The sequence below is a fragment of the Lissotriton helveticus genome, chromosome 7, assembly GCF_964261635.1.
Source record: "Lissotriton helveticus chromosome 7, aLisHel1.1, whole genome shotgun sequence".
In the NCBI taxonomy this organism is placed as follows: domain Eukaryota; kingdom Metazoa; phylum Chordata; class Amphibia; order Caudata; family Salamandridae; genus Lissotriton; species Lissotriton helveticus.
The window spans coordinates 1,313,191,756-1,313,216,099 of record NC_136068.1 but is presented as its reverse complement, the minus strand read 5'-3'; the positions used below and the strand labels follow the sequence as shown (position 1 = coordinate 1,313,216,099).

The 24,344-nt window shown below is 44.4% G+C and overlaps 1 protein-coding gene across 1 annotated transcript in view; it reads right to left on the bottom strand.

Moving 5' to 3' along the window:
- MFSD11 (major facilitator superfamily domain containing 11) overlaps nt 1-24,344 on the bottom strand; it is a 182,141-nt gene that overhangs the window by 57,046 nt on the left and 100,751 nt on the right. Inside the window, exons 8-12 of the mRNA XM_078654620.1 lie at nt 20,907-21,063; nt 7,076-7,116; nt 6,529-6,594; nt 6,001-6,126; nt 5,464-5,641 (exon numbers count right to left, since the gene is read on the bottom strand). Of these exons, the coding sequence (XP_078510746.1) occupies nt 5,464-5,641; nt 6,001-6,126; nt 6,529-6,594; nt 7,076-7,116; nt 20,907-21,063 (568 nt within the window). The remainder of the gene's footprint in view (nt 1-5,463; nt 5,642-6,000; nt 6,127-6,528; nt 6,595-7,075; nt 7,117-20,906; nt 21,064-24,344) is intronic.

The following is a 24,344-nucleotide window of genomic DNA, read 5'->3' as shown; positions in this document are numbered from 1 at the left end:
AGTCTGAGGGAGCCGTCCTTTTTGAAGATAAGAAAGTATAGGGAGTAAGCTCCTGTGCTTTGATTGTGTACTGGGACTGGTTCTATTCCATTCTTTTGCAGTAGCAATGCAACCTCTTGTTTTGGGAGGTGAGATGCTCCTGTGACATGGGACGCTGTCTGGGTGGTATTGTTGGAGGAGTGGAAGTGAGCTCCAAACAATAACCTGACTGAACTATTTGTCTCACCCACCTGTCTGTGGTGATGGAGTTCCAGACAGGTAGGAACTGTTGTAATCTCCCCCCGACAGGAGTGGAATGGTCTGAGGGAAGGGAAGTCACTGTTTAGGAGTGGAGGCATTGCAGTTGTTGTTTCCTCTGCCTCTACCTTTAGTGTTGTTACCTCTATATCCTCCTCTGTAATAACCTCTATTGGGCGAGGATTAGGTGGGCGCCTTGTAAGAAGAGGTGGCGCTGTCTGTTTGAAAAACTTTGGAGGCGCCCCTGTAAGAGGAGCGACGAAAGGACGCTCGGGGAGTCTGAGTTTGTAAGGCCCCCATGGATTTAGCTGTGTCTGTATCTTATTTCATTTTCTCTAGTGCATTATCAACTGTAAGACCAAAAAGATGTTGCTGGTCAAAAGGTTGATTAAGGATACTGGGCTGTTTGAACCCAGAGATGCGCAACCAGGCATGTCCACGAACAGTACGCCTGTATTTATTGCTCTAGAGGCTGTGTCAGCAGCATCTAAAGCACAACGAATTGAAGTCAGAAGCCCTGGTTTTATATTTTTCTGGCAAATGTTGCATAAGTGTTTCTAGCTCATCATAATGAGCTCGATAATATCTTGCTAACAGGGCTTGAGTGTTAGCAATTCTCCAGACATTGGCTGCTTGTGCGATGGTGCGTTTCCTGAAGCATCTAAAAGCTTGGACTCCTTATCATGGGGTGGAGCATCCCCTGTTGTGTGCGAGTTAGCTCTTTTCCTAGCGTTTGAGACTACTAATGAGTCTAATGGCAACTGGCCTTTGATGTATGCTGGGTCAGTTGGAGCTGCTTTAAACTTCTTTTCTAGTCTGGGATTAATTACCCTGGCTCTGACGGGGTCCTTGAATACCTCCGGTGCGTATTTTACCACTCCTTTAAGTATTGGTAATGTGGTTGTGGTTTTATGTGATGATAGTAATGTATCTATAAGGAAGTCTTCCTCTACTGGATCAGTGGGATCTACCCCATGAAAGGTGGCTGTCCTATGAATGAGTTACGTAAACCCTATAGTATCATCTGGAGGAGATGGCCTAGAAGGGTATGCGTCATCTTGTGGCAGATCTGGGGCAACTGGTGCGTTATAATCTTCCCAGGGATCATCTGATGGCCAGGAATATTGTCTGGGTCATCTGTGTCATCTATAAGTTGCTCATTTTCTACCCCTTCTGAATAATTATCCTCATCCTCCTCTGGTGCAGGGCTGTGCGTGGTTGGTTGGGGAGTGTGCAGGGGAAATGCCCAGTGGTAGCTCTGGCAGTGGTGAAGGAATTCTTATGGGGGAAGTTTGAGCATGTTTTTTGAGAGGAACTGGAGGTGTTTTGGGAGGGTCCAGCTTCCTCTTTTCAGGCACTGTAATTATATGTCTAGTTTTTGGATGAATACGAAGAGTCTTGTTTTGGATCTGGGCGGAAAAGCTCTTCTGTGGAACTATCCTTTTCCGGCACCAACTGGTCTTGCTTGGAGCCAAATTGCTTTTGAAGGTTTTGCAGTATCTACTACAGTCTTTGGAGTAGGTCTTGGTTTTGGTTCCGAAGACTTGTGGTCAGAATCTTTCGCGGTGTCGTGCCTTTTGTTCGGATCGGATGTTTTCGGATCCAGAATTATCTGTTCCGAAGAATGTTTCGGGTCGACAGTTTTTGGTGCTGCAGTGTGTTTCGGTGGTGAAGTGGACTTTGGGTCGACTTGATTAGGTACCGGAGTTGTCTTCAGTTCGATAGGCTTGGGAACTGTTTTCGGCTCGACCGGTTTCGGTACCGAGGGTTGTTTCGGTACCGGGGTTAGTTTCGGAATGAGGACCTTTTGCTTGTCGGGACCGACAGACTGACTCGAGCCCGAGTCGCCTAGAGGCTTTTTAGGATTCTTTGTTGCTGAGCCAGAAGGCTTGGCGTCTGAAGTTTTTGGTCAGTGTGCACCTGGACCTGGAGGTGGAACCAAAACCTGTCCCGGTATGGGGGTGTGAATAGGGTCGACGCTTGTACTCACGACCTGTTGACCAGCTGGAAGAAGATAGTCTTCCGATTGTCCTTCGGCTCCGGAAGCTGAAACCTCTGCTTCTGAAACAATGTTGTCCTGTTGTTGTTCTTTGGACTCTAGATCAATTGGAGCGTTGTCTATGATGAGATCTGGTGTCGATGAAGAGTACTGCACCATGACTCTTCGAGCTCGACGGTCTCTGATGGTTTTCTTGGACCGGAACGAAGCGTAGGCCTGGCAATCTCAACTCTCGTGCTCTGGGGACAAGCACACCTCATGTAGATCAGTGTGGGGAAATTTGTGCCCACACTGAGGGCACTTCTTGAAGGGTGTTCTTTCCATGAGCCAAAGGCCCAATGGCGCAGTTGGGCCCGACGGCCCCAACGAACTCTGTAATCGAGAAGCACAAGCCTTTCTTCGACGCGGGTAACCGGAATCACGATCGAAGATGATACCGATGGTATGATGTAGGACTGGAAGTCGAAAGGAGATCGGTAACAGGACCGAACGATAAACACATCCGAGCCCGATGGCGGAAAAAAACAATCTGAAGATGGAGTCGATACCCATGCGCACTACGCTCTACAGGAGGAGTCATCTACCAAACAAAGACTCTTCCAAGACAACAAAGTGTAATCATCCAGACCCACCACCAGATGGCGATCTATGCACTAGTGATCTGCAGCCCATATGACTCGAACATAGGGTTATCGGTTCAAAGGTAAGTATTCGGGTGTGGGAGTTGAGTTTCTGGGTTAGACTCGGGCATCTCCAAAGGTTAGACTCTCAGCGGCACTAGTGCAGCCTGGTGCAGAGTGCCGGGCCCAATGTTATCCAAAGGGGGATAGGTGGCCTTCGGTTGGTGGCTGCTGACTAGCAGGCCACAGGGTTGTGGGAGCAAAGCTTCTGGACTTAAGCTCAGGGCAAATGGGGGTTCAAGCCAGTACAAAAGGTGCACCCTCAGCGGCACTGGGGCAGCCGAGTACAGAGTGCAGTTTTGGCTTCAGCTGCCCTGTAGCTTTCAATGGGGTTTCTCAAAGGTCTTCTGGGTGCGACCACCACTTGGCGAGGTAAGCTGGGATGCTGGGGGTTGGCTAGGCACCGACGGTTGGGCCAGCCAAGGCCGTGGGGCGTCGGGTGCAGGGGTGCCTTTTAGGGTCAGATCTCCTTACCAGCTCCTGGTCACGGTAGGGGGGACCTTCCGGATTTAGGCTGCAGGCTTCGGCTGGCGGCTTGAGGCAGGTCAGGGGTCACAGGATCTCCGGTCAGGGTTGCCGGGGTGACCTCCTTGTGGTGTTGGGCCACTCTAACTCGGGCCGAGGGCATCGGGTGCAGAGTGGTGCAGACTTGCAGATCCTGCCGGAGCTGGAGTCTGTTTGGTGAACAAATCCGGTGTTTACAGGAGAAAAAGTCTTTGGTTTGTAAGGCAGGGCAGGTCCTCTGGGTTCTTGAGGTTGCTGGCGGCAGGACACACTGGAGTTTCGCTTCTGCAGGTTCGAGGTGGGAACAGACCGGTATGGCTGGGGCTAAGTCAGTAGGCTTCCTCCTCTTTTTAGCTTCGGCACAGTGGTTCGGTCCTTCTTTTCTTCTTCTGGTTTGTTGTCTGCTTTCTTATTTCAGGGCTGCCACCTAAATATTGTATTTAGGGGGCATTTTAGGGGTCTCGGGGTCAGTAGCCAATGGGCTACACACTAGATGTGCTCATCCCACTTGGGGGAGTGAGCACAATCCCTAATCTTGATTGGAGAGTGCCTGCCATCTGCAAGATGGCGGGCACTGAAGACTGGGCTTCACCTCGCCTCCCCCCACCAGAGGGGTGGGGTTGGCAGAGGTGGGCACACCTTCTGGGCTGGCTAAATGTTCCTGTCTGTCTTCCTGACGAAAAGGAGGGGAGACAGGAAGGAGGCCTGGTCTCGATAGCAGGAGAGGCTGGGGTCGCATTACGAAGGCTGCAAAGCCTTTGAAGCTCCGCTGCCACAGATGGCTGTTCCTGGCCTGGGGGAGGTGTGAACACTTCCGCCCAGGAAAGGCTTTGTTTCTGGGCTCAGGGAACAAAGACTCCCACCCCAGGGGTCCAGAAACAGGTCTTGTGGTGGCAGGCTGGTTTGTACCAGTCAAGGAGCCCACCAGAAGCTGGTCGATGCCCTCTGAGAGCATTTTTCATTAAATCCCACACCAGCATCAATGTGGGTTTAATGTACTTAAAAGTTTGATACCAAACTTCTCAGTTTTCAGTGCAGCCATTATGGTACTGTATATGCACCATATCCTCTTAATAGCAGCACTGCACTTACAATGTCTAAGAATGGACTTAGGCACTGTAAGGGTACAGAGCACATGTGCCTGTACCCTCCTCACTGAGATAGTGCACCCAGCTAGAGGGGTGACTGATCTATGTCAGGGTAGTGGGTTGTACGCATGGCACACAGGGATGTGTGCCATGTCGACTCTTCATTTTGTTCTGCACCAAGACACACAGCCTGCAAAGACAGTGTGTGTGTGTAAAGGTACAGGGCCTCTAAGGGTGGCACAATAAGTGCTGCAGCCCTTAGAGGCCTTTACTGCCCACAGTGCCCTTGGTACCCATGGTACCCTTTACAAGGATACACAATTTACATCTTTTAACCTGTTAGTCTTAGTTTTTATTTTATGACAGGCCATGGCGTTCAGTCAAACACTATCTAAGTTGAAATGAAGTAAAAAAAGAAGTCTGGAATTAGTGGACAATTTTCCAACTCACGTTTGTTGTTTTTTGTATTTTATATAAAATGTGTCAGCATGCTGAAATACTGCTCTCCACTTAGACCCCTGGCTGTCACATAAGTACATCTGAAGGACCTTGGGACACTGATTCGTATCAACATATGTATGTCAGAGCAAGATTTACTGCTTTATGTTGAGGGCCCGGTCTGTAATACAGTGTAGGGAGCAACACGCATCTCCATTGCCCGGCGTTTAAAATATACACAATAGTAGGACCTACAGGTATTTCTCTGGACTGAAAGTACTCTCTTCAACATGTGCTCAATTGTGGGGGCTGAAATACTCACTAGAACCCAAAGCAGGTCTAAGTATGCACCTCCTGTATGTGGGGGAGGTGGAAAGAAATTGCCACACAGGAATATTTCTAAGACAAGTATATTCCTAGAAGCTACATGATGCAATGAAAAATGAAGTCTTCTTCAGGAAGAAGAAACAGACCACGCCTCATAACACAAGAACACAGACCACAACGAACTCCGTACCTGGGTTCCATGTAAGCTCTGCTCTCAGTACCAGCGCTTGACGATATCGGTGCATCATTGGGGACATTAAAGAATATAAGATAGAAGGCCAGGAAGTGCACAATCAGGCCCAGCAGCACAACCGGGTTGCGGCCAAAACGTGTACTCTTTCCCATCAGGAGCCCAAAGATGCCGCCACCTGGTGATGAGAAAAGCAGTTCACCAAAATATTGCAGCAGTTATGTCACAACTTCTCACAGCAACCTTTACATAAAGGAAACACAATCAGATCATGTGTAGGTTTTTCATAAAGTATAGTAGACAGGAAAGATAGAATCTCAGAAATGTAAGCTATAATGGGTGGGGAATATATGCATACAAGGAACAAAACCCCTTATCAACATACGAACTCAAGAAAAGACAGTTGCCCATATTTTAATACATGCATATCCAGCAGTCTAGCTCAGTCATGCATTCTACAGGTTTAGATTGAAAATGAGGGCTTCAAAGAAGTGAAATGATCAGAACAATATAAATTTAGCAAACATGAGAACAAACCTAATATTTCTCCAATGCCAATGAAGATGCCGGAGAGGCCGATGAGGCTCTTTTCATCAACCCCAAATCTGTTTGTGGCACCAATGCAGGTGCCATACACACCAGAGTAGAAGGTCAGCTCCAGGCCTAAGGAATATAACAGAGGTGTCACTGGTTAACTTGCAGGATGAGAGGCAACTGCTGTGCAAGGCGCATTAACTAAAGAGATTTCCTTTTTCAATTTGGGAATCTTTGTGAGTTTCATGCCTCTTAAAGAAATTGAGGAACATATTAGTTTCATTCTGGATCAAAAGCTAGCAACTAAGCAGAGCACCCGGAACACAAAAGGTCTGCAAATGCATCTTAGCCAAGACTTGCAACCACTTTTGCAGAGCCAGGACTGCTATTGAAATTCTGCCCCGAAGAAGGCTCTGCTATTCGATCACGAGTCCCCACTACACACCTTTACCAAAAACACGTTTTAATTATATTCTCGTGGTAGCAAGGCCTTTTAAAGTTTTCACCCAACTGTTTCAGCAGAGCACTTACCTGTGTAGGCAATGGATACACTCAGAAGTAGCATCTCTTTTGTGATGAACAGTTTCACAGACCTCTCTGCAATGGGAATAAACAGAATGCTGAGGTGAGTTATAGTGCCATATATTTCTGAGAAAGCTATGTTGATGTTACTTTTACATGACTTAATATAGCCCTGAAGCCAAATAAAAGTGTTGGCTGGAGCCGCAGAAGGACAGATAAGGAAGGATCAGTAGAGAGGAAACAGAGAAGTCAGGGGAGAGGAATGAGGAAAGAGCAAGGTAAATAAAACCATCCTCCCCAAAACACTTGTACTTAAATGTTAGTGGAGTAATAGTGCATTTTAGGGAATCAAACCTGGTTGTGCGGTGGGCAGGAAGAGGATGGCAGTGAAGACAAGGCATCGGCAGGAGTGGGGAAACAGCAAAAAAGTGAGTGGGTAGGGAATAGAAAAGAGGAGAGAACCAATCCCTTTGAGAGGAATCACAGCCTGGCAAAGAGAAAGAAATTAAGGTAGCTTGAGGCAACAGAAAAAAAAGATAAATCAGTGTGTACTTACTGAAGGCATCCAGAGCTTTGGCCATATTGCTCAGCACAGGCCTGCAGAAAGAAAAAAACAGAACTTGGGAAATAAGACCAAGCAATGACAATCTCTCGGAGTCAGACTTAGTGATTCAAGCCAGGAAACCGATGTGTTGAACAAGATAATGGGTTTTGTTTCTATAACATTATATATGTGTGCAATGTAGACATTTGTAAATAAATTATTGGTAAAGAGTTTGAGTGTGAATCACAGAAAAACTTCCTAATGCAGCATTTAAATAATTGTTGAGCTGGGGTGGTTAGAAGATGGCAGGGCCTATTAAGGTGGTGGCCGGGAATATGAACGATGTAGAAGCACAGCCACTGGGGCACCTGACGCCCCAAAACATGCTATCCCACAGTCACAAAGTGGAGTGTTCCTCACAGAAAAGGGAGCGGTGCTCATACGTTAGCAGACGAAGTCACAGATCCCCAAAAGTACTGTGCCAACACTTCATGATTTAACACGCCTTGCTGCTGCTCTGACATATGATGAGCCAGGAGAGTAACAGTGGACACGGGATGACCAGAAAAGGATAGGTGGCCAATGCAGACAGTGATTAGGAAAATTCAGAATGTAGAACCACACCCACCCATACACCATTCTCCAAAAGAGCACTCTCTCATAGCCACAAAGCAGCAGCTAGACATCCTTGATGAATGTCACACATTCCAAAAAGTGTGCTCTGCCAACAGTTCTTGTTCTACAATAGTTGTGCATGGAGACATTTACAGTTCTAACACTGATAATAGTTTGCAAAGACTGCCAAATCCTTAACAGTGTGTATACGAAACACAGACCAGAAGAGAAATGTGGGTCTACAATGCTACAGCTCTCTCGGTTTGGTCCATATCAACTATCTATGTGTTCTAGGCCATACATCATAATGTGCACAACTGCTTTCCTACTAACACATTCAAACTCAGAGCTCCTCTAGACCTTTTGGACCAGTACGGCTCTGTGAGTAAACATATCATCCACTCAGACTGTGGATTATTGCAGCAGTGAACAATGTTGAGGTTTAACGGGATCTACTACCTTCCTGGCTTGGTCCACCGGATACTAATTTAATTTAAGTTAGCATTAGGCTCCAGCTCACCTTTTTCTAGTAAAAGCTCGGGCCAGCAGAAAAAGAAATAGCTTTTTATTGGCTGTGCTGCTAGCTATTTTTGCATTAAGCGTATGTTAGATTGGAGGGCTCCCTAATGCTTTGTGCCTAATTTTTTAACAGGTGCTTGATTAGACTAACTGGGACTAAGGACTAAAAAGGTCAGCACCTCTCAGAAAAAAGGTGAACCTCTCTCTCTGCTTGAAAACAGTCTCTGTGGGGTCTGACATCGGGCATAGGAGAAACTAAAGTAAACCTTCTGTTGTGTTGGGTAATGTTTCAGCATTTGTTTAATCCCTTGTATCACTTTGTATTATAGGTCTGTGATCAGGGTATGAATGGATTCTGATGAAGAATATTTAGGACTACAGCACCCATTGTCAATGTACCCAGAAGGGCTTCTCCATCTGCGCAAGCACCTTTCTCCCACTTCTTTCTAAACAAAGTACATCGAAGGAGTATGGAGTAGGAATTGTGGAATCTGACTCCAATGGCAACATCATCTACAAATAAATGAAAGGCTCTGGTAGTGTCAATTTTAGAAAGATCTTTTGCATCTTGGACAGCACATCAGTAAAGCGAGTGCGCACAGAAGGACGTCGACACGAGTTCCAGTATTTTGTTTTACCACAGCAGTGCCCTGGTTTTACTCATGGTTAGATTTTACAGAGGGGCCAAAGACGTCTATAATTGTTCACCTTGAATAGCAAGTACAAAACATGCCCAGCACATAATTTAATAAGTAACTTTATGAAGTATTTACTCAGCTCTGGTTGCACTGACCTACGATCAAGGATTCCTTCGGTAGGTCTGTGAAGGATGAGAAATTCACTTGTATTTTTCCGGGAGAGTCCTGACTTTGATTAATTACCAGAAATCTAAATATTAGTTGGCTGGGCCCAAGTGGCAAGAATTTTGTTTCTGTGGGGAGGCATGCAGACATTTAAAATTACAGATCATGATGAGCATGTTCATTTCAAAGAAGCTATGGAAGTCAGGTTTTAGAACCGAATCAAAGCAACCGGTGTTTTATGTGAGGTGATTGCTGAATGGGGACAATATTTACCAGGGCCAGTCCCCGAAGGACCGTATACCGACCTCCTTGCTGAATAAATGTTGGAGCAGCTCAGCAGAAACACTTAGTAAAGGTCCACCCAGTCTCAATGAAAGAGTCCACACATCTCCAAGTTAGACAGAGGAAAGGCTGCAGTTTATCGGCTGCTTTAACTTACAAGAGATCCATTGTGGGTTCCACCCACCCGCCCCCCCCAATGATCATTCATTGCCAGGCACTTCCATCTTCACTGACTAACCATATATACATGTAGCATCCAACAATAAATCAGGTCAGGCATTCCAGGTGGCAGTGCAATTTAGGTACACGTCAGCTAGCCATGTTCAACTCATTCATGAACAATAAAAGCATGCCACGTGTCATAATCTTAGCACATTCTCTAACCTTCAGTTGGCATGCCAGGGTGGTCATCCACTTTCAGCAGCAATGCCAAAGTCAGTCAGCACACTGGGTGACACTTCACGTCTACTAACAGTGCTTCAACAGTCACAATCATACAGAAGTCATACTTCAGTCACGTTCAGTAAATAAGGCATCCAGGTTAACTGCCCACTTCCTGTAGCCATGCCTTAGTCAGACAGATTGGGTGAACTTCCACTTCCAGTGGCAATGCTTTACTCACCCAGTTAATTCACTGAGGGCAACCATGTGGCATATCACTTCCTATCTATACATGCCCTTGCAGTTATAAGTTCACTATAAATATTCGACCCCTCCTCAGGTCATTTCAGGGTATTTCCCATGGGCGGTTGTCGAGACGCATTGTTGGCGAGGGTTCCTAGAGTCATGCAGTTGGGTTGTTGCAGTGAATCGGCGTGTAAGTTGCATGCTGTGTTACAACTTAAGTGCCTGGCTCATTGAATCTTCTCTATCCATGTTGCTTGGGTGGGAGGGTGACATCTGTGTCCCCATGCAGTACCAGAACAGAGGGCTCCAAATGGCAGCACTAGTTTAAATATCCTCACCTTTGTCCAACCTGATAGTGGGAATGCAGTCCTTCCATCAGCCAGAAATTAGGGGATGAGTGCCAGCCAGTCCTTCCCTCGCTTGGTGAAAGCCTTGTGTTTAATTCTGGAGGTGGGAGAAATGCGTGACATTCTCTGCAGACACCCAAAAGAGACCCTGGCCTGCCATCACCCTTCCGAGGTTAGGCCCAGAACAACTCGACGCTGTCTTTCTTGCCTTGTCTACAACCAAAACCAATCTGCCATGATCCATTCTTTCCCTGCTCTTAGATTTGAGAATACAGCTCATGAGCGGCTGTGCCACGCAGGCGCTGGTAGCAGGCCATAAAAGGATCATAGAGTGGGTCTTGAGCACTAGCATAAGCATTAGCTGGGTTTACCACTATAAAAGCACTGCCACCTGTAGAGAGTGATGGGAGCCCTAAGTTAGGTCTTAGCTATTCAGCAAACAATGTGAATCAGACCAGCAGTAAGGTTTGCGGATAGCTTTTAAGGGTCAGTCAGGGAGGCTGGAGATATCCACGGTAGAGGGCAGCATGCATGTCACAGGGCAGGGGGAGGAGAAGTAGCAGGAAACAAGATATCAGTACCTGCACAAATGAAGGCTTCAACATGGGCCTTGTGAGCAATGACTGGTGTGTGCACTGCACAGCTGTAGTCTGCAACAGCCAACCAGAGAGACTAATGTAGGCGGTGGATGCCCGCCGACTCGAAGTGCGGTGCTCCAGGTCTGTCTCTAGCTTAGACTATGTGGTAAATTGAGTAGTGAGTATTGCTGACAAACCAGTACTCTCAATAAAAGGATGGGAGCAAAAAGTCTATTTTCTCACACATGGGAGGGGAGAGGGTCTACACACAACTCTATCACCCCGAACCCCCTAAAGTAAATGTAATATACATGAAGAGGGGTATTTTACACATATAACAAAGCGTACAAGCAGTGACACAGTTGTGTATTATGAAAAACTGCCCTCACTCACACACAATGTGTGTGACATGCTTCATCATCGGGTCTGCTGAGACGCCCTGGCGTAGCCACGCTCAGGGCGGAGCATAGGGAGGGGAAACATAAAATACAAGGACAAAGTGCAACACAAAACAAAGTGACAACAATGTTCACAATGGGAAAAGACAAACCAAAACTGGGTACTGTAACAGAACAAAAGGGCAGTCAAAAATAGTGAAGTTGAAACTGGCTCCTGGATACACAATTAGACTTTATTGATAGGTTCCAAGGTCAGGATTAAAATTGAATTACGGATGGTGGTGTTAAAGTAGGAAATTAGGAACCCCTAACACCCCTCCTTTACTGCTAATATCAACATGTTTCGACCTAAGCGTGCCCTCAAATGGTCGGTCACATCGGTCTTCTTCAGGACGTCTGGCTGTCCCAGTCTCATACAGTCTTAGTCTGGTGCTATAGAGGTACTGGTAGGTTTCTCAATCACTAAGGTCCATGTGGAGGGAATTCCGCCAACAAGGATGACATGTACTGTAAGGAAATAAATAGCATTCGCAACTGTCAACAAGGCCAAAAATCCTATGACAGAACGGGGAAGGAAAAAGGAAATCAACTGCACAATCAGAGGAAAACTGACAGACACAAAATACCCCTCGAGCGAAGACAATAGAAGATTCAGTGAAGAAAAGATAGTGGGAACTCACACTTTATCCACTGAGATGACCCTGCAAATAATTAAGGAAACAAGGACTGCCTTGCAAACATTAGCAAAAGTGGAGTGGTTGTGGTCCTACTACGAAGGGATCTGTGAAATTGGTGGGGTGAATTGCAAAAACAGAAGGTTATCTCTGAACTAGAAGATGGTACTAAAATTCTACACAATTCAGTAAACCAGATCACTTATCAGTGGAAGAACCCGTGGAATTCATGGCAGGACATGCATTCACAATCGGTCTCTGAATCATCGGCATACTGGAGGAACCTAGCACAAACACCTCATATGATTCCTGGAAGATTAGCGCCGCACACTACTACAGGATGAGGACTTATCCTCGTGCTTCTTTATTGAAAGGACTATAGCAAATTTCTTTAACTACAGGGACAAAGACAATGCCTTAAAACTTAGTTGATAAAAAGGACAAATTACATTGAAAACATCACACATGTTCTCACTGGAACCTACCAAACTGGTGCATAAAGCAGAGAAAGTCAAACAATTGAGATTTGAGGAAGTCAAACTAAAGTTGAGAGTTGAGTTTTGTGTACATGCTGCTCTTCCTGGCCCACCTCAAACTGACGTTCAACTTCAAAACCTCCTTCTTGAAACTCCTGAGGCAGTATGCGACAGGGTGGCAAAACAAAAGAGACTGTCAATGGTGGCAAAAAAGACTCAAACTGATCCCAGAACTCGAGGACACTTTGGTCCTAATCCTAGGAAACAGAAGAAGGCTAAGAGAGATGTATTCATCCCCCAGCTGCAGCTATGCCTATGAGTAATACAGAGCAGGAATGGAAGAAAGGGATGACCAAAAAAAGGGCTTGCCTGGGAGGACAAATTAGTCCTAAGTGCCCCGTGATTGGTATTTGATTTGTGAAGATGGTTCTGTATGTAGGCCCACTATGTTATATACTCAGATACAACATATGTTCTCTCAGACTAGTGGGAAATGGTTTCCACAGGTCTACAACTGATGTCACACACCATGACACAAATGGAAACAAGTGAAGTGTAACAGCTCACTATTGGGCCTGCGGAGGAGAACGATAGACATTTCTTACACTGGGGAGCAGGGAAGTTTGAAATCTGTTGTACGGAGGAGCGAGGTGGGGGTATGGCTTTATTGTTTTTGAATGGTTATTATAAGCTTTCTCAAGTTAAAGAAAAAAATGATATATCACAACGATGGCAGGTTAGATTAAACACATCTATCGTCACATAGTGAAATGACCCATGGCAGGTACACTTAGGGAGGAGGAGCAGCTGAAAATATCATTGCCGAATTTAAACAGCTTCAAGAACAGAATCATAAGAAAAGGGTTCCTCAATCCTAGAAACACAAAGGCCCAGATTCACTTTTTCTACAGAAAACCCACTTGAAGGGTAATTAATGGAGAACTCTTGCGAGATGAAAATATAGCCCTCTGATAAACTCTGGGGTCATTAAGACTCATGAGGTGCCGATATTTTGGGTGGAAGATACTCGATTCTTAATCGAGGAGAAGTGGGCAATCACCTATGGATGTTCTGTGGGTGTAAAAGTGCCATGGGGTAAGAGATGCAAAGGTGTTAAATGCTTCTGCCCTTCCACAACCTCAGAAAAGAGCGATTGGTGAAGTCAGCTCCCTACTCTTGTAGGAACTTTCTTCCAAGTATAAAATAGCTAGAGAGTGTAATGATTTTATGGGAAAAAAATATGGACAGGATGACTGGTACAGTGGCCACCCCCACTCTGCTGGCTCAATGCAGAGGTTTTGAAATCGAGTGATGTAGGTCATGTCTTCAATTGATAGTACTCCTTTTCCTTAGGGGCCTCTGGAGGCACTTAGCTTACTTTCAAGATCAGATTACCTTTTTACCCCAAAAGCTGCAAATCCCCAGAGTGAGAAAGTAGAATATTTGGTCAAGAAATGTTTGATTACCTTCAGTTCCCCTCCAACCACTCCCCGCACCGATGTCGATAATCCGGAATGAAGCTACATAAGGGAAGCCTACCTAGATACATGGGAACTCAAAGATAGAGAACCCATAACAGCTCTGACGGAGCAGCGGATAATTACTTTAAAGATAATGCTGGATCAGTACAATCCTGCATTACACTTTGTGGGACGCACAAAGCAGTGGTAAGAGACACAAGTCAAGGTAGATTTGGTCAGAAGAAAAAAAATAGATTAAAGAAAATGCATACTCTAGAAGAAAACATAATGAAGGCAGAGAGAGTCTGGGGTGCTCCACAATGGAGTATGAAATGAGATGGCTGGAACTTCCCGTCTTGCTTATAGGGACGATACCAATGAGGAACCAAAAACACACTGCAAAAGCACGCAAAAACAGTATGAATCTAGACATAAAGCAGCTTGACTGGTGTGGCACACCAGAGTGGAAGAAGAGGCAAGATGGGTTGGGGAGATTATCAACAAAGAAGGGGTGAACATATTTCTTGTGTTTCTCTGGCTTCATTACAGCAGCATTCAATTCAAATTCAAATCCACAGACCCCTTAGTGTGCAATAGTTTGTTAACATAGCCCGCTTCACCTGGACATGAAAGAATGTCACTAGAGGGACAACATTCCCCACACTAGAGCACTGTGAACTTGACCCCCTCACCCCCTCCTCCCCCAAATATCACTCCTCAACATAAAGATAAAGACACTCATAAATGTTTTGGTAAATAGATTACAAAACACCATAACAACTTTGAATCGACAAGACCAAACTAGTTTTATGCCCAGGAGACCACAAAACCTAACCTCCGTAGACTTCACAAATGGTTGGTCAAAATAGTGGGGAGAAAGGTTCTACCATTCTTTCAATGGACGCTGAAAATGTATTTGATTCAATAAGATGGGCAATATTGATCTCTGGAGCACTTCGAATTTTGTCCGAGATTCAGAGACTTGTGGGTCTACCTATATATGTCCCCAAAGGCTGTGGTCAAAATATACAGAGTATTATTTGATACTTTCAAGCTGGGGAGAGTTACTCAGCAGGGGTCCCCGCTCTTGACACTACTATTTGCATGAGCAATTCAGCCTCTGGCTTGAAGGGTTAAATGTGTGCCACAAAGCAGAGAGTCTAAAAGGGAAAAAAATAAAGAGACTAGAATCTTGCTCTATACCGGTGACAGTGTGCAGCAGACCTTTCCGAATGACTGCAGAGCTGCTGCCATTTTCTGGAAATTTGGCCAATACTCAGGATACTAGACTAATTGGGACAAATCCACTAACCATGCGCATCCACAGAACCAGGGCAGGCAAAATATCCTTCCCACACAAGCCGCCCAAGACCTGGAACGAGCTCCTGGCGGACATCAGACGCGCCCCCTCCCTGAGCACCTTCAGGAAGACCCTCAGGACCTGGCTCTTCGGCTAAGCAGATCTGTGGGCCCCCCACCCCCACTAGCACCTTGAGACCCTCGCGGGTGAGTAGTGCGCTTACAATCCCCCTGATTGATTGATTGATTGATTGATTGATTGATTTAACCAGACGTTGATTCCATGGGTAGGCAGATGCACAAGATGGTTAAACAATAAAATGCCCACTTTCTAAAAGTGCCATTTTCAAGCACACAATTTAAAAAACACCTTCACTAAACAATGTGTTTTTAAATCCTGAGCTCAGGGAGACCAAACTCCAAATCTCTATCTGTTCCCAATTGAAAGTTACAGGGAAGGTTAAGCCTGGCAATTGGGTGCACTTGCCATGACGACATGGCAGTTTAAAACTGCACTCTCAGACAATGCTATAGCCGGCCTGAGACACGGTTGCAGGTCTACTCATATGGGTGGCACTATCAGTGCTGCATCCCACTAGTAGCATTTGATTTACGGGTCATAGGCATGCACAGTGCACTTTACGTGGGACTTACCAGTAAATCAAGTATGCCAATCACGGATAATCAATCATAATCAAAAATTTACCCAAAGAGCATATGCATTTAGCACTGATCAGCAGGGGTAAAGTGACCAGAGTCCTAAAGCCAGCAAAAATAGGGTCAGAAAAATACGAGGCAAAAGGCAAAAAGTCAGGATAATAGTTCTCACTAGTATTCGTCCCTCGAGTTATTTGTTTTCCTTCCTCTCAGTGCCCTCCCTCAGCTTTGTCCTATACTTTATATACTGTTTTCCCTTTTGTTGTAGCTTCCGACCAATGTGTATTAGGTGATCTCCGCTGGACTCCAGGTCTGCTCACAAAATCAACAACTGCTACCAGAACCAGTTAAATCTATATGTACATATAATTGTTCAACTGGCTGGTCAAATTGAACCACTGTCCTCCATTGTCCAGCCGAATCAGACCTACCTGTCTCTGCAACATCAAGATAGAGTTGTGACATCCCTTGACTGAGATTATTTCATGCCACACTGTGAGCTCCAGTCCAGTGTTTTCTCTCACTCTCTCTGTTTGTCAACAGACTCCACAGTCAGGATATAGCATAAAACTACAACACTCACTTGCTGGCATGGGAATAGGAAAAGGAGGTGCCCCTATGAGTGGGCAGCATGTAGGGGGTCTACCCAGACGGACGGACTTTTGTAGGTGGGATGACATGGGCATCTCCTAAATAGGAGATGTGTCTAGGAAGTGTGCACTAAAAATATATGCAGGATGAATAAGAAATAACATCATTTCGAGATTTGAATACATTCAATGGTGTCCTGTGCCAAAGAGTTGCAAAACTTGCCAGAGATGGCGAATCAGGAAAAAAGAGCATCAGAGAAACTGAACTGGGGAACAACCTTTATCACACACAAGACTCTGGTAAATAATGCATATGCTGCTTACAACATACTAGAATCACACAGCATGGAGACAAACGCAAACCTATTTTCATTGCACTAACTGATCAGCCTTATGGGGACACTGCTGCTTTTCATCATCAGGACCCTTGGAAGACGTAAACTGGGAGGCTGCCATCATGCAATCAAGTGGAGTGGCAATCAGAGTGGGCCCATGCCTAACCCAGCTGATATAGTAGGAGCAGGCTATGCAAGATGGGTCTAGCACTGACTGGCAGATGCCTAAACTGTAGAGAGAAGGAAGGCCTATTCCTACACACCATCTGTAGATGCAGATTGATACAGTCTTACTGGGGTAAGGTAGTGCAATTTTGGGTGCCAGGATTCCACTTACACTTCTGTTTGTCATAGGCATCCCTAAAGATGGTAACCTACTCGGAAATAAACTCTCACTGTGGCTAATGATCAAAAAATGAGACACTGCAAGGGAATAGAGAAATGGGTTATGCTCTACAATTTCCAGATGTAGGAGAATAGCAGCAGAAAAGGTGATATATGAAAACTATGGGGGCCTTGGAGTAACCACTATGGACTTAGCCTTTATAGGAATCTCACCATATACTCCCTATATTACCAAACCACAGTGCGACTGATGATAAACAGAAATACTACACTTTTCAATGAAAGTATGGAGGAAAGCATATCCAAATATTCATTTTTGTATGTCGTCTCATTTAGGTGTGTATATGCTCATTTGAACAGCTGTGTAGCTAGAATACAATCAATTCATTCACAGTCTTAATGTAATCTTTTTTGTAAATATATATATATATATATATATATATATATATATATATATATATATATATATATTAATGCTTTGGACTGTTCTTTAAAAAAACACAAATGTTTACGCAATGGGTAACAGGAAGGGACACGGATAACCAGGCTTTACATAATCCAGCTGCATGTAGTGTCCAAAGATGCTCAGAACAAAGAGAAGTCTCTACAAATAGTGTCGACTGTAGCATCTAAGACAGGCTACCAAAAAAAACACAACCCAGACAACAGAACAGGGTGCCCACCTTTGGTAATTCTTGGCTCTTCTGTGCCGAGTGCTTGTGGGAAGCTACTTATTCACTGATAACCATCAGCGTGCTCTAAGTAGAGTGACCAGAATCATTAGTACCAAATCACTCTAAGCTGGGAACAGCTGGTGAAATGGTACCTGCTATTTGTCCCCACATTTGAAGCCACAAAGAAGGTTATACCACTACTTTCCGGCATTTCTTTTACTCCCTGTATGTTTACCAGGTTCATTACAGTTCTATTGTGTTCCTCAATCCTGGATATAATAGGCACAGTTTGGCAAGTTAAGCAATGGTGAAAGGTAGTAGATAACCTTGAAACTTTTCCCAGTGAATTTTCCAAAGATACAGCAACGTTTACCAACAGTATCGGAATCTGCTCTGGCCCCATGCTACTCCAAGATCCACCATTTCACCTCATTACGCCGGAAAAGGACATGCCATCCGCAGGTCTACTTTCCTTTTTCTTAGAAGCTCTAACCAGCTCTTCATATGACCACAAGCTACAGGAGCTCCAAGAGGAGGGATATAGCTTGCATCACACACAGAAAACTGGGAAGGAGATATTAAACCAAATAAGAAAAGTAATTATCTCATTGCATGATTGGGTGACCATGAGCCAGTAGTCGAGTTGTGGTCAAGATCACAGACTAAACAAAAAAAGTCGAGTTCATGGTCAGAACCATATGTACCTCTTGGAGACTGGCCAGTAATATTAACACACGTTACATCTCTGGCCCATCCTAATAACCCGGTGCCAGTTGCTGATTAGAGCAGGAAAGAGTTTAACAGTATCAATATTTTCAATTATTAGAACACACACATAAAGTAGAAATTGGCAGAACCCCATATGTCAGGAGACAAAAGAAAGACAAAATGTAAGAATCTGGCCTTCACTAAATTAGAACTTCTACAAAATTAAGAATTGGGCTAAGGTCACTTGACAATATTGGGAAATTATCAGTTTGAATGCTCTGCATTGGGGACCTAAACAATTAGCAGAGACTGAAGATGTGTGGGTGGTACTCCTGTAACAGCTACTACAACAGCATTACAGAAGGGCAGCCTGCAGTATTTCAGATATCAGTTGTGCAGTTGCACAAACATTTAAGCATTATGTCCACGAGTACCTGTTTAACCCAATAAAAGTTTAAAATTGCACTTTTTTGAAAGGTGTAATGTAGCAAAGCTATGCTCAGGAAAATAAATTTGCTCTGAACTTGAAAAAATGTCAGCAGCTGCTACGCTTGCTTCCGAATATACCAGCAGAAAAGAGAGCCTAAGGGTGATATTCACATGCTAGTGCACTGTGGGCTCATCATTGTCACAGTGCAGTGGTTCCCAAACTGTGCGCCGCGGCGCCCTGGTGCGCCGTTATGAGTTGTCAGGTGCGCCGCGGCACGATGTGGGAAATTGCAGCTACATTGCTAGAAATGTACAAATGCCACCTGCATTATTGGCATACATACGCCATACGCAGCTCTGACCATTGTTTGAGGAGCGCTATTGCTGCCGTGCCTCGCAAGGAAATAGGTAAGTAAGAAAGTGAAGTCCGTTTTAAGTAACACTAGGGCCGCTGAAGTGTTGGTACTGGGATGGGAGGGATTCCTGTGTGTTCCGTAGAACAGTACGGGAGTAGAATGTTGGTAGCCCCGGCATAAAATCAAGAAGGGCAAGATCGAAGGTCAGGTCACTTACTGAGCAGTTTTAAGCTCCTCAACCTCGGCAATGATGCATTCATATGACTGCTTTAGTCTGTGACTGTGTACTTGCTGAGTTGCAATCCGCATCTCTAGGTTAATAATATTAGGAGAATGTTATTCACTTTTGAATGTTCCAGATGCATGGCGTTTTTTTTATGAGTCTGAAATAATTATTAGTGCTGCTTTAAATTCAGCTGCTGTGCTTTTTTTTTTTTTTTGGAACATACTTTATTGGCTTTTTTAATTTTGTATATCATACCATCATGTTATATATCGTGTACCAACATTCATGTCTTATAAGTATACACATGCCTACTGCATAGTCCTGCTGCAGCGTAGCTGTACATAATACGTTTATGTAACAATTGTAGTAGTCCCAGCTGCTGTGCTTTCGTGTTCAAATATTTGCCCCCACTGCACAGTTCATGATGGCGCTAAACAAGATGAGGCAACTTTCATACATACAATGCTCGGACACAATTGTACACAATTATGAAGAATTTTAGTGAAAGCCATTCAGGGCCAGCCCACAACCACAAGCATTTAATGGGGTGTAATAAATTAATTTCGGCTTGCGAGTTTGCCTGTTGGGTGCATTTTTCCTTCAGGATGCAATGCTAACACCGAGTGGCTCCGTCTTAACTTGGTGGAATTTAACTCCAGATTAGCCAAGAGTTCTACTGGGTTTGGTCTAGAATAGATTAGAAAAATGACGATGGCTCTGTCTGTAAACGCACATTTGAAGGTGTTTTTCAAACAAAATACACTTTTTTTAAATTTAATTGTAAATGCATATTCCATATATTCAATCTGAAATATGCATTTACAATGAAATAAAAAAAAGTGTATTTTGTTTAAAAAACATCTTCAAATGTGCGTTTACAGACAGGGCCATCGTCATTTTTCCAATCTATTCTAGACCAAACCCAGTAGAACTCTCGGATGGTCCCTGAAAGGGGAATACATTCAAATATTACTGAAACATCAGTATGGTCACTGGCTTCAATACAGCCTCCCACGCCTGAGTTCCCGCCGCATTTACATTCTCGATGAGAGAAAACGTATCAGCACATAAAACAAATGTTTGTTTTCCCGTTTTGCAACTATTATCTTTTTATTTTGTTACAAATATGATTAAATACCTTCTTTGCATCCAAATTAATTTAAGGAAGACAACAGGAAGTTCTCCCGAGGGTGGGCTTATATCCCCCCCACCCGCCCACTGGTAAAAAAATGGTGGGGAGCCACGGCCAACTGCCAATTAGGTCAAGGGAGCCACGGGTCAAAAAAGTTTGGGAACCACTGTCATAGTGGATCAGACATTGGTCAGCACAATTGGAGGAATAATGCACAACATGTGAACCTAGATTAGGTTGGACATGCAAAATAGTAATCAGGGGGCCATTGGCAATGCAGCAATGAAAGCAGTGATGGATTGAGTTCACTTACGCATTCACACTGCTGGCCTCCCCGCTTCGGCTGCCCTCCGAGACTTCATCTTCTGCAGCCGGGCGGAACGAGTCCGGATTCCTGATGATGAAGAGCAGCACCGTCCCCACGAGGCTGATCACAGTTAGTGCAATGAAAACAGGTTTGCGTTCTGCTTCTGAGGACGGAACAGAGGCACAATGTGGAACAGAGAATGTTCTTTTAAGTGACGTTAGTAAAACATGCAAGGCTAAGATTGATTTAGAGCATTCAACCTTTTTTGTTTTAGGACTCGCTCAAAACTGAAGTGGTGTATGGACCTTATGTGATCAACAAAAAAAGAGCTTCTGAGAATGGCTTTGGCTCTACCCAATTGTTGATATACTTGAATACAGTGTAAGGTCTAGGACCTCATCTGCCCTCCGCACCACCACTACACCCTCACCTACCCCCTACCCACCGTTCCCCATGCCCCCCCTCCATTAGACCACCCCAACCACTAACCCACTAGGAACTGCGGCTAAAAAGGACTTGCTTATTCCTGAGTAAATTAAGAAGGCAATTCAACAATTTTTTCAAAGAATCCAGTGCTTGACAGCGTAGAAACAGAGAAGATGTTCTACCCCCTGAGATTGTAAGATTGGATAACCAAACTGCAAAACCATTTCCTACAATAATAATTTGTGTGATTCCATATGCCAAAATAACTGACACAAATGGTGTAAAGTAGTGTAATAATTCACCTTTCAAGACTTAGTAGCTTTACCATTTACTGGCTTTTCATAATGAATAAGTCGGACCTACTGCTTTTGTCATAACTTTTCATAACAAAAAGATCAGACCTATGGCATCTGCCATACCTTATACAATGTGCCTAACCATCCTATAGCCTTCATCATTGGGTTATCACCATAACCAACTTCAGCCTAATGTATTGTGCATATACATTCCTACTTGGCAAACATCAGGCATACATTCATGGAATTACAAATAAATGCAAAAATACACTTGGTAAGAAATATACAGCGCTGCCCAAGAGGGTTTAACGAGGATCATGGATGTGTAAATCTACCCACAGGGCTTGTCAAAGGGTAACCAACACTAAACAAACATTTGCAATGTAATAAGACTCACATTTACGCCAGACCCATTGCATTGGAAAGAGGAGTGCGGGCGGGACAGAAGGCACAAACGGGAGTGCGAGGGGGCACTGGGGCTGAGAAGTCACGGACTGCGGGGGGTGGAGCCATGGGAAGAAAATAGTGTTCAAAGTAAAGGGGCCAGTAGCCATGGAAGGATACAAATGATGACAAGGCCGTCATTAGGAGGGACTAGCCAGCCTAAAACCAATCTGAAGGGAGCATTTAGGACCTAAGCCAATGAAAAAGATGGATGAAGAGTGGGCGGAGCTTCCACGCCATACTGAATACAGCATGCTTCGCAAAGCGAGCAGCGCATGCGCACTGCCGCTAAAGGCTCGACCTAAAAAACGTTGCCTACTACGGTATTCTGTGAGATTCCATGTAACAAAATACCTGTCAAAATGCTTTAACATGATGTAATAACGATCTGTCCTTAGAGTGCCATTGCCTTTAACATATGTTTTTTGCAACAATCAATATCTTTTCATTTAAAAAAATCAATAAAAAAATCAGACCTTTGACATAACTTTTTTCAACGGCTCAATCAGGCTGATAGGCTTCATCCTTTAATTCTCATCATACCAAATCAGGACAACTGTATTCAGCGCAGTCAACCATCAGACATTCAGTCATAAAATTACAAATATGTAAGAAATGACAGTTGTCAAAACAATATAGAACCCCTCCGAAGATGCTTTAACAAGGATCATTCAAGAGCAAGTCCCATTAGGTCACCAACACAAAAACAAAAAAACATTCTGCCCTTTAACTTACAGCATGGCAGCATCATTTTGCTAGTGCTCCTAACCTGCACCGTATCACCCTCCATCAGCCTACTCGCCACAAGCTCCTTATCAAACATAGGGAAAGAGGATGGTGAATAAAAGGCATCTGAACCCTGCCTGCAAAACTGGGCAAATGACACAAGACGTAGTAAGCACAAAAGAAACCTATAATTTGGTAGGCTTGACCGGACCAGATGCCGCACCTCCAGCACTTAAGGCACACTGCAGGCACTGGGGGAGGTGGGAATCAGACTAGGTACGGCCCTCTGCTCCGGTACTACCCAGACAGAATAGCACTCCCACAACTAAATCTGGTTAGGGACTTGAAGAAGCAACTGTTGAGCTCGGACCAGGGGCTTTCTGGAGCAGCAGGCCACCACGATTGGCTAACAGCACACCCACTTAAGGGGCAGGTTACTATCCAGACTTGATCTGCTGTGGGATATGTGAATGAGGGAGGCAGGCAGGCTGATCCTGAAATCCATCAAGCAGTTTCATGAGGAGGAGCCTGGAGACAGCACTGACAAGTAGTGGCCCATTGCCCTCTGAAAATGAGCAAAGCCAAGATCAACAAAAAATCCCCAGACATTAAAGTGCTGAAGTAGGGAGAGTCCAGTTCCCTAGAGAGCCCTTCGTTTAGAAAAGAAACAGGTGCCTTGCCTAGCCAGGCATCCGCTACAGCAGACAAGTTGGATAAGATCCTCAAGGACATACAGGAGACCAGAAATGCAATTGAGAATAAAGTAAACTCAGTAGCAGTGTACTTGTTTTTACTTAGAGAGGACCAGTGCAGACTCACTGAGAGACTGCAACACAATGAGGCCTTATTACAAGAGATACAGTCAAACACACCTGAACTACAGATACAAGACCTAGAGCATATGAAAGGGCCCTTTTACTGGAGGGGAGAGTGGAAGACCCTAAAGATGTGCTGGGCGCAATAATATTTGCATTGTTGGCCTCCCTCAAATACACCAATGCAACAATTTGATGAGAGCAGTTGGCCAGCGTGGTCTCTTTTCCAAGGCTTGTCTCTCTTTTTTACAGTGGAATTCAAGCATCTGGTTCTTCCTCTATGGCTCACACCACAGAGCGAACCCAAGCCGATTGAATAAATGAATTTGTGTGATTAATTAAAATCATTGCAATTTCTTTTGAGTATATGCAATACAACAGTAAGATCCAATGTACATTTATGCAGTCAATATACTGTAGCACTTTCATACAAACTATGTTTACATTATATAACTATGAGGGCATATATGTGCATAAAAACTATTATAACAATAAAAGACAACACAAATTATTGTATCCATTGTGTCTAGACTCAGAAAAAATACTATTCTCAAGTGCTACCCCGAGTAACAGATGTGCTTTTAAATAGAGTAAACTATAATGTTCAACGCGAAATTTCATGAAAACTTTCATATCATTAACATCGGAGACAACCATACTAAAAACACTATTTAGGTGCCTTAAGGTGCGCAAAGAAAAGTGAAGAGTGCAAAACATGCATGCCTTTAAGCTAGATG